We start from the raw sequence: 10,810 nt of genomic DNA, 5'->3' as shown, positions 1-10,810 counted from the left end.
GTACAACGATTAGCAACACACAACCAGCAGACGAGGCATCCGCCAGACGGACGGCCGTGGGCCGGGAGACGTGGCCACGCCCCTCTTCACACACACAGCCGCCACTGGCTCACGTCCCCGACCGACCGGGACGGCTGGGGGCCACCCTGGGGGCAGGGGCCCAAACAGCTGAGTCGGAGAGGGCGAGAGTCTGGGGTCTCAAGCAGCACGGCGGAGACCCCGGGAGTCGTTTCCACCCGCGACCGTTCCAGAAGGCTCCGTCCGCGAAGGGATTCCGGCCCCTCCCGCGTCAGCGTTTCCTCCAACCCCAAGGAAGAGAAGGCTCTGACTTGGGGACCGGCACAAGTCCGGATGTCTCCCACCCTTGTCCCCAGCCCCGCAGTGACCTGTCCCCGCGGGGAGGGGCTAAATGCGCCGGGGGAGGGGGGGGGCACCTCGAAAAAAGCAGAATCAGAGGGAAGCCGCGAGGAGGCAGAACACACAGAGGTCAGAGGCTGGGGTGCCCCGGTCTGGAGCCGGAGGCCTTCGGACGCGGCTGCCACTGGGGTCTCATCGGGGGCGGGGGGCACAGGCAGCGGGCACGGGGGGGGGGGGGGGGCACTTCCCGGAAGGCACCGCCCAAGCGCCCACCCCGGCGTCCCTCCCGCTCACTGGATGGTGCATTTGTCCCTCTCACGGGCCTGGCCCTCCCGAAGGACCTTGGCCTTGATGTACTTGAGGTCACTGTTGACGCTGGGGCGGCGGGCAAAGGGCGAGACCATGCCGTAGGCGTCCACGTCCTTGACGCGGCGCATGCAGAAGGGCCGGGGGTGGAAGGCGTCGCCGTACTGCACGGAGATCTTGCGGTGCAGGGCGGGGCTCATCTCGTGGGGCAGCTTGGCCATGCTGAAGAGCACGTAGAACATCTCGTCCACGTTGGTGTTCTTCTTGGCCGACACCTCGAAGTAGGCGCAGTTCTCGTCCCCCGACACCAGCAGCTCGGCCTCGGTGGCGGGCACCTGGCGGCACAGCTCGCCATGGTCGTTCTTGTTGCCGCAGATGACCATGGGCAGCTCCCCCGCCTCCTTGGTTTTGTTCTTCAGGCAGGACTTGACCTCCAGGATCTGCTTCTGGAGGCGCTTGACCTCGTCGAAGGACTCCCGGTTGTCCAGGCTGAACACCAAGATGAAGACATCCCCTGCGGGGAGAGGGACCCCAGGTGGTGAGGCCGCCCCCCCCCACCGCCCCTCCCCTCGCTGACTCCGCCCTCCTAGTGAGTCTATGGGGGAGTCACTCCTCTCCCCATTTTCCAGAGCGGGAGGCTGAGGCCCAGAGGGTTAAAGCCCTTGACCAAGGGCACATGAGCTAACCTGTGGCACAACGCAGTTAATTCCCCCTACAGTTCCCCGCAGAGCTGGCCGTGGGGCGAGTGGCTTGCGAATTCGTGCAGACTGTGTTAGAGTTATCATAATAAATACAATTTCCATGACAGCAGGGGTCTTGCCCGACTTGTTCAGTGCACATCCCCAGGGCCTGGATAAGCGCCTGACACATCGTAGGAACTCAGAGCACTGGCACCAGTCAGGCCTAGGCTTACATCCTGCCCCCGCCACTTACTGGCCACGCAGCCCTGAGCGGGTCCCACGGCCTCTCTGAACCTTCATTTCCCCATCTGTCCCACAGGGATGAAATACAGCCTCCCGGCAGGGCTTTTCACAGGATACTGAATGGAGTGTGGCACGTCCTCAGAGGTCTTAGGTATGGAGAGGACAATCAGAACACGCCAGCGTGGGTTCCTCCCCAGCTCCTCACAAAACCTCGAGGGGGCTTTCGTTACCTTCCTGGTGTCGGTGAGCAGAGAGGAGCTCAGAGAGGGCCCAAGGTCACACAGCATGAATGTGGCCAGGCCAAGATTTGGACCTGCTTCTATCCTCACCCGGCCGGTGCCTGGCACACGGAGATGCTCCCTGCTTCTTGAATAAATCATGGACCAATGAGCGCTAGCCTCCAAGACCCAGGCGGTCCCTACTTCCACTCGCTACATCACTCAAGACGGGTCCCTGGGTCTGAAACGGGCAATTTGGAGGTGGCTGGGGAGCCAGGGAGAGCACAGGCAGTGCCCACATCCCAATTTTTAAAACTTACTACAGGGATCATAAGCTCACACCCAAAGCACCTTCGCTGAACTTTGGCTTCAACTCATAAGAACCCGGGGGGAGATGCCCAAATCCCTGTTTCCCAGACGAGGAAACTGAGGCTCAGGGGGGTCGGTGACTGGCCCAGCGTCTGGAGAGGAGAATCCAGCCATTCTCCCTTCTGGCCTCCTTTCTGCGGATCCCCAGAGCACGGCATTTGTCCCCCCATAACAGCGCATGCCACATTCGGAACCATGCTCCGGCCAGTGGGAATGCCCCTCACCAAGAGCTCTGGAGCAGAGGGAGACAGTGTCACCTGCGTCCTCGTCCCCCAGGGCCCCACACACAGTGGGTGTCCATAAAGGTGGGCGAATGGGTGTGATGGGATGGAAGGAATGGGGGGTGTGGGCTGTTTAGAGAGGTGCTTGCAAAAGGCAGCCCCAGGCCTGGCGACCGTTTCTGCCTGGGATGCCAACCCCGTCCCATTAGGCTAATCCCGGGCCCCTGAGGACTCGGCGGCCTTGACATATTCAAATGCAAGACCGCAATGCCAAGCTTCAGAGGCAGCCTGGCTGGCAGCTGGAAAGAGAGCTGGCGGCAGAATTAATGGCTTTCAGAGTTTCCTTCTGCACCAGGTTGGAAAATGAGGCACGAGCTGGTGAGTGAAAAAAGCAAGCAGCAGACAGATGTGTTCCGAATGATAAGTGCGTGTTCAAAAGAGACGGGCGAAAATACTCCCTATTACAAACAGGATACAAGTGTAAAGGTCAGTGTGTTCATGGAGAGGGGGTGGGGTCCAGAACAGTCCCCACCAGACTGAGGGGGTGGGCCACTTCCAGAGAGGGGACAGGAGCCTGGAGCTGGGGACACAGGTCAAGGGGGCTTTTTAGGCGTATTCGGGTTTATAGGAGCGTGTGTTTGCATATTATTTGTGTCATTCAAAATTAATTTTGGAAATACGCACGTGGTCCTGCTCCACATGGCTCTCCCTCCCTCTGGTGTTAGCCTTTGTGACATCAGCGGGCACCCAGTCCCCTCCCCAAGGCAAGGAGAGCTGACCTCCACGTGTTGGAAGTGTCCCCAGTGCCTTCCTTCAGTCCCCACAGCCACACTGCAGGGGAAGCAAGCTTATGCCCGTTGCGCAGCCAAGGAGACCGAGAATCGGACCCCGGGTCACACAGGTAAGCCGTGGTGGAGCCAGGACTGGAACCTAGGTCAACCCAGGGCTCCTTCCATCCACACAGTGCCTCTCCAAACCACGGGGTGGGGGGTGAAATGTGATCTGGGTCAGACGGTCAGCAAGGACAGCCTGCAAGAAGAAGCCATCTGCCCAGGGTGCTCAAGGACAGGGCTTGGCCAGGGTGTTGGGGGAGGAGTCCGCACAGCACGGGTTTCTTGGTGCAAAAGCATCTCGATGTGGGGGGCTATTTTACTGATGGCTAGAGGGGTACTTGCTCATTCCTTCCCTGCATCACTGCCCAGCCATGGGAGAAGGATGCTTAGGAAATGGCTGAGTTGGGGCATCTGAGTGGCTCAGTCGGTTAAGCGTCCGGCTTCGGCTCAGGTCATGATCTCACGGTTCCTGAGTTCGGGCCCCACGTCAGGCTCTTGCGGACAGCTCAGAGCCTGGAACCTGCTTCGGATTCTGTGTCTCCCTCTCTCTCTGCCCTTCCTCCATTCATGCTCTGTCTCTGTCTCTCTCTCAAAAATAAACATTAAAACGTTTCAAAAAGAAAAGGAAATGACTGCGTAGCCCATAGCAGGCACTCTGTAAAATGCTGGGTTACGATTGTTGTTTATTGAGCACTCACTATCTGTTCAGCAAGCACGTTTGCTGTATTAACTCACTTCATTTCCACAGTGGCCTGTGGGGTGGGTGCTGATGTGCGGCTCTTACAGAGAGAAAACCGAGGCGCAAAGAGAAAGTTGCTTGCCCAGAGGAATAAAACTGGGAAGCAACTGCCCCAGGCAGACGGGTTTCGGGCTGCCCTCTTGGCCACCGCGTGAAACCGCCTTAGGAAGGCAAGCATCGGCCAGGTCCCACCTCTCCACCTGCCCCCTTAATCCCTGACAATCTCTCTGGCCGCCCCAGTGTTCCCAGCAGGGCCAGCAGACTACAGGACAGTTTAGTGGTAGAGAATAAGCACCAGACTGCCACGGACCGCCTGTGTTACCGCCTGGAGTAGCTTAACCTCTCTGGGCGTCGCTTTTCCCACTTGCAAAGTGCAAAAGACCCGTCTCCTAGGTTAATTGTGAGGATGAAATAAATCCATGCTAAGCTGTAAGAACAGGCCCAGGCACACAGCCCTCAGTACGTGTTAGCTATTGCCACCACCATTCCCGTGACCATTGCCGAGCCCCCAGCATCACTCTGACTGGCCATTGCCCCGGTCCTGCCTTTACTGCTCTGAGAGGCAGCAAGGGCCTGGGGTGTCAACAGACCCGAGCCCGGCAGACTGACCACAGGCCCCGGAGTCCTGCGGGGCCACCTCCTGCAGGAAGGCAGCAGCCCCTCTGTTCCCCGGAGAGGGACCATCCCAGTGCCTGCCTGTGTCGGCTCCCGATCTGGAAGGTGGCACCACGGTCACGGGTACTCGGTCCACGGCCACACAGCGCGGAATCTGGGCCCCAGCTCGACCACCTGCCCAGCGACACCTCTCTGACCCTCACGAGGGGGCTCTGCCGGGAGCTTCACTGCAGACGGCGGACACGCCACGCGCTCTGTCCGCGCGCGGTCCGCTGCTGAGCGCGCACGCCCGCCTCCGGCACCCACCTGTGAGGATCGACAGCCTGCGCATGGCAGGGAAGGGGTGGTTGCCGGAGGTGTCCAGGATGTCCAGCTGGTACATGTCGCCCCGGATGTTGTAGACCTTCCGGTGGAAGTCCTCGATGGTGGGCGTGTACTGGTCGTCGAAGCGGCCGTTGAGGAAGCGGGAGACGATGGAGCTTTTGCCCACCCGCGAGGCGCCCAGCACCACCATGCGGTACGAGTTCTTGGCGGGCACGCTGAGCGTGCAGTTCCCGCTGGACAGGGTCTTCATCATGGCTCGGGACTGCGGCACAGAGCGGGGAGCGGGTGTCAGGAGGCCCTGGACCCGGCCTTGCAGCCTCTTGCTGGCGGCCTTGGCCTCCTCTGCGCGGCTCCTGTCTGGGCGTCCGTCTTCTGTCTGTAAGACGGGGGCGTTAGACTCGGGCGTCTCTAAGGGGCCTAGCAGCTCTGCCCGCTTGTTCGTTCGTGCCCTCTGAGGCCTCCTTCCTCCTCATTCACCCCCCCTCACGCGTGCCCTCGGTCGCCCTTGCGGCCATTCACCCTTTGTTGACTCCGGCCCGGAACCGCTGGGGCCTGATTCCTCACTTTACCACCCGTTCGCTGTTGCTCGTGGGCAAGGAGGTTAAGTTCCCTGGGAGTTACTTTTTCCCAGCTGTAGAAGGGACTCCGCTCACAGGGCTGTGGCCCGCGCTGAGGTGGCAAAACGTCAAGTAACTCCTGCTAGAACCTGACCTCTCCCTGGTCCTTCCGTCCTTTTCCAACTCGGGCCTCCCAGGAGCTGTGACTCCAGGGCACGACCTGGAGTTGGCGCTAGAGAGCATTTCTTGGGCCCGGCGGGCTGTGGCCTTTCAGCCTTCCCAGAAACGGGGAAAGGCCGTGTCCAGACCACACCCTCCCCACCCACCCAGGGCCCAGCGATTTCACCCCCAGCCCCTGGGAATTGGCTTACTGCCAGGAGACCCAGAGATCTAGACTAGGGGACGTGGGCCAGAGAAACGACCCAGGAACGGCTCAAGTGCCTCAGAGCTCCAAGGGCTACCCAGAACTTTCTATGGGAGCTTCCTGGCCTTGTGGAAGAGGCTGAACTGGATCCCAGCTCCAAAGCCCAAATGGAACATAAATAAGCCCCCAGAGGCCAGTCCCGGCCCCGCCACCCTCCTTTCCTATGTCAGCACCCACCAGAATCCCCTTAGAATCCCCGAGCCCATCGCTCTGTTGGAGCTCTGCTGAGATCTGCCTCCAATTCTTAGCTCGTGCTAGTCCCTCTGCCAGAACACCCTCTTCTCTTCATGTTTCAGGGCCTGGCTCAAATATCACCTCCTCTCAGAAGGCTTTTCGCTCCCTGCCCCACCCTGACAGGAATCCCTCCCCTCTCTAGGAACTAGAAGTGGATACAGGCCTGCTGGAGTAGCAATCCCTTCTGCCCTCAGCCACTGCCACGCACGGTTGTGCAGGCTGGGCACTGCACAAGGCACCCAGCTGTGAGGGAAAGGGGAGGGCTGTCTTTGTGGAGTTCATCTGCCCAGGGGAGGCACCTTTTTCTCCATGTGCACAGGGAGCTGTACATGCTACCTACCACTGGTTCCCCACCCCCCCCTTCTGGCTGCCCCAGCGCAGTAGCCTAGAATGCCGCACCCACTTACCCGAAGGCTCTCTCCAACCTCATAATGTTCTACGTCTGCCATTATGCTAAGAGACTGGAGGTGGAGAGACCCCCTGGCAAACGTCCTGTGCAGGGCATTCAGGCATCTGTATCCGCTCACCCTGCCCCACTGAGAGCCGCTGTGCAGTAAACCAGCTCTCAAAAGGATCTTTTTAAAAAGCTCTTATTGGCAGTGTTTGTCAATCTCTGCGGCACACGCATTCCCACCACGGCCAATTCCAAGCTACCAAGAGCACCTCGATGAATGAATCGCGAAGAGGTGCACACACAATAAGCCCACTCAGCACACCGCTGACCCTGAGCCTGGAGCTGTGACCATCACCATTAGCCCAGCCCCTGCCGTGTGCCAAGTACTGTGCTAAGTACAGGACAATCAGGGTAGCTGACATTTACCGCGCAGTCAACAGAGGCCGCAGCGTTCTAAGTGCTGAGCGTGGAATAAGTCGTTCCATCCCTCAGGAACCCCAGAAGGTAGGTGGTGTTACCCCAGTTTACAGAGGAAGTTACTGAGGCACAGAGAAGTTTAGTTAACTTGTTCATGGTCACACAGCCAGTAACCAGCAAAGAGAGATCTGACCCCAGGCGGTGTGCCCCACGCAATGGCGTCTCCTCACCACCTGCTGATGGGGAAGAGATTACCTGCCCATTTCACAAATAAGGACCCTGAAGCTTAAAGGTCTACATGAGTGGGCTCTGTAGCTCATAAGGGAGCCAGGACAGTGACTCCGAGGCGAAGATCCCCACATCCCCCTCCCCCCAATTCACGCCCGCGGCCCTCTTTCCATTTATCCCACGGGATTCCGGTGCCATGTCCACAGCAAGTGCTCAATAAATGAGCCATGAATGAATGAAGCAAGTGGGTCTGCCTCTGGAGCTCACCCGAAACCTCCTTCTGAGGCCTTGTCCCTCTTCCTCCTCCCACCTGGCTGGCCCAGGTGTGGTGCTGAGGAGGGTCTCGGTGCCCCAGGCACACCCATGGGCGCGCGGTGGGGACAGGGAGGCCGCAAGACCAAGAGCAGTGAAGGCTTCTCCGTGTTCTCTGGGGCTGGCAAGGCAGCCTGGGCCTTCAGAGATGGGGGGAAGAGGCCCCACGCCTCTTTTCCACGACAGCCCCCTCCCTAGCCCTTCTGCGGGGAACTTGACTCTGCTGGTGATCACCTCTGTCTAGACAGACAGAGAAGGAGGCCAGCAGCCCCCAGGGACAATGTTGGTCTCCATCACCGCCTACCCAGCCTCTAGCTGGGGGCTCTTGGTACAGATGTGCGCATATCAGCGCCTGGATGGGCCTGAAGTCAGAGAGAAGAGGCAGAGAGTCAGGGAGGAGACAAGGCATCAGAAAGAGGCAAAGAGAGAGGGAAACACGGCTTTCTTCTCCAAGAGGAGACTGTGACTCTTCACATGGCCTCAGCCACGTGGGGCTGTGTGAGGCACCCAGACACCTGGACGCCAGGTGACAGCGATTCCGTGGGCTCCACCTCCCGCCCCCGCATCCTCCCTCCCTCTCCTGCCCCAGAGGAGGCACTGTGGGCAGCTGTGGGCCTGGCTTCTCTCCTCCCTGCACCCTCAGCCGGGGCCGCCCAGTGAGAAGCAGGTGGGCATCCGAGATCAAAGGGCCCTTCCAGAATTTAGAGCCCAACCCTGAAGGCTCAGAGAGTGGTCAATGGGGACCGCTAGCAGCACAAGGACCCAAATGCAAGTTCTGGGTCACTCAGCTGACCCCAGCCCGGGGCCATTCGAAGGGCACCCAGCGGGGGGGGGGGGGGGGCAGAAAGTCCCAGACCAGGGATGGGGTGGAACCCCACTTGTCAGGAACAGCCCCCCCCCCTCCACAATCCCCAGGGGAACAGCCAGGCGGGCTCCCATCATGGCAGGCACTTCGTGTTCCTTGTTCCAATGACTTCACAACGGTCCCGTGAAGAGCAGACCAGCATCAGTCTACTAACTGATGGGCACACTGGGGGTCGGCCTGGCTGACTCACACAGATTACCGGCCAGGCCAGGATTACAATTAGGCTGATGGGCTCCAAAGCCTGGGCTCTTACCTCTATAAAAACCTACCCCCTGGCCAAAACCAGTTTTTCTCAAAACAGTGCCTGACTCAGGGAAGCCTCAGCTGGCGACAGGCAGAGGAATGACCCCTGAGGCCTATTATACACCCACTCCCTCTCCCTCCCTGCAGACAGCTGGGGGCAGGCATTCTGCCCAGGACTCACCCCCAAACCCTGCCCAGCCGGCTCCTAGCAGATGCATCTGTGGGTTCACCCCCTTCTTCTCCCCCAAACCTCTCCCTTCAGGGCCTGCCTGGAAGATGGAGGGGATCAGATGGACAAGGACATCAGGACAGGAGTCTGGACGTGTCCTTCTCCCCGGGGGGACCCCAAAGCTTGTTCACAGAACCAGTGCTCCCCCTCTCCCTCCCACACACCTCAAGCCTCCTCCATTAGCACACATGCCAGCCTCTCTGGACGGACACGTTACCCACTCGCTCCCATCCCCACACTGAGGGGTGTCCTGGGGGCTTTGCAAAGCCAACCCATCACCCTTGGCAGCTCGGGGTGGCAGAAAACAGGCAGGCCGTCAGCTTCCGGCACACCAGCCCTGCCTCTCACCAGCTCAGCAAATGGTTTGGGCCGGTGGGGCTGGTCATCTGTCAACTGGGAACTGCAGAAACAAACCCGGAGTGTGGCCCGGATTGTTCAGCGAGAAGTCTAGAGGCTAATACAGCTCCTGACAAGTGGGTTCCTTTGAGGCACCTCCTCTAGGCATTCAAGGGGCCAGGTGGAACAGCCAGGTGGCACAGGACTGGAATGCAGGCAGAGGTCTTGGGGAACCCTGCCTTGTCACTGCAAGCCTGAATCCTGGGCTCCTGAGCCGGCTGCCCCTTCCCAGCCTGGCCTCCGACCTGCCAGGAATCCAGATCATCCTTTGTTACCCTCCAAGGAAGCGGGGCAAAGGGAGAAGGCAGAGAGAGCCCCTCAGATGTACTTGGAGGCCCTGTGGCCAGCCGAATGCTGGACACACTTCCAGGGAAAAGAATCACTCAGGGAACTCGCTCCTTGCACCAACCCCCCAAAAAGCTCAAGACATGCCGAACTAGGAAGGTATTGCTTAATCTTCCCTCCTCAAAGGAAGTCCTCGCCGGGAAGGGGCGGGGGGGAGGGCACCAGGAAGCTCCATCCAGGTCCACAGGCAGCAGCCAGCTCAGGAAGGGGGTGGGAGTGTTTGGGGAAGGTTAAGTGCCACTTCCTCCCTGAGCCTCAGTGTCCTCGTATTTAAATGGCTATTGCTCTAGGTCCCTTAAACGGAAGGCTCCCAGCTACACATCTAGCACATAGTAGAAGCTTAGTTAAGTCTTTCCTACCAGGGAGAAGTAAAGGGCCTAGCACTCAGCCGGACCCATAGTAGGTGCTCAACTAGTATCATTTGCTCTAGATATGTAAAGTTGCCTATGATCCCGGCACACAGTAGGTGCTCGATCGGTTTAACTGTCCCTGGTCATGTAAAGCTTCCTCTAGTCCTCCCCGCCCCCCCCCCACAAGCCTCCAACCTTTCTTCCTGGCTTCCCCCACTTCAGCCAGCCCCCCAGTTCTGTTGGGGTCTCTCTCCTACCTGAGAATGGCCAGCCGGGCCTCTGGCACGGCTTGGAGGGCTGCCTGGAAGCGTCTGGAGGTGCGAGGAACCGCCTGCCTCTCCAGCCTCGGCCGCCGCCGCCGCCGCCGCCGCCGCCGCCGCCGCCGAGGCTTCCTGCAGCGGCTCCCGGGTCACTGCGCCGGGCTCCTCCTCTGCGCGGCTGGGGGCGCCGAGCTGGGCGCGGCCGGGCGAGGGGACGCGGGGAGCCGGTACCCCATGGGTGGGTTCTGAGGGCTCCGAGGGGCCTGGGCGCCGGGGGGGCTCGGGCTCGCCGCTGCCGACCCCGCCCTGCCCCGACCCGGGGGACTCCTGCTGAGCCAGGTGCCCGGAGGCGCGGGGACGTCCGATCCCGGGGTCCCCGCCTAGGTCTCCGGGGCTGGGGGAGGGTGGTAGGGACGACTCCGGGGCTTAAAGAGGGTCCTCAGACACTCCTGGAGGGTCCTTTGGCGGTGTGTGGGTGCGTGCGGGAGTGCGCGTCCCGAGTGGGCGAACCTGTGCTGGCCGCCTATGCCACCTTTTCCGCCCGCGCCAAAGGGGTTCGCTCGGGTTGGGGGTGCTGCCCGTCTCGCCGCGGCCTCCTCCTCTGCCTGCAGCTCTGCAGCTGTCCCCGCGCCAGAGGAACGGCTCCCTTCT

At 60.4% G+C, this 10,810-nt stretch overlaps 1 protein-coding gene across 1 annotated transcript; it reads right to left on the bottom strand.

The window, feature by feature from the left end:
- Nucleotides 1-580: 580 nt before the first annotated feature.
- On the bottom strand, nucleotides 581-10,573 carry RASD2 (RASD family member 2). The gene is made up of 3 exons (XM_023257425.2): nucleotides 10,157-10,573; nucleotides 4,888-5,281; nucleotides 581-1,177 (listed from the first exon to the last, which is right to left on the bottom strand). Exons 2-3 carry the CDS (start codon nucleotides 5,156-5,158, stop codon nucleotides 648-650), a joined length of 801 nt encoding a protein of 266 aa, XP_023113193.1. The 5' UTR covers nucleotides 5,159-5,281; nucleotides 10,157-10,573; the 3' UTR covers nucleotides 581-647.
- Nucleotides 10,574-10,810: the final 237 nt, after the last annotated feature.

The sequence above is a fragment of the Felis catus genome, chromosome B4 (genome assembly GCF_018350175.1).
Source record: "Felis catus isolate Fca126 chromosome B4, F.catus_Fca126_mat1.0, whole genome shotgun sequence".
NCBI classification, from domain to species: Eukaryota; Metazoa; Chordata; class Mammalia; order Carnivora; family Felidae; genus Felis; species Felis catus.
The sequence above is the reverse complement of the archived record's forward strand: the minus strand, read 5'-3'. Positions and strand labels throughout refer to the sequence as shown.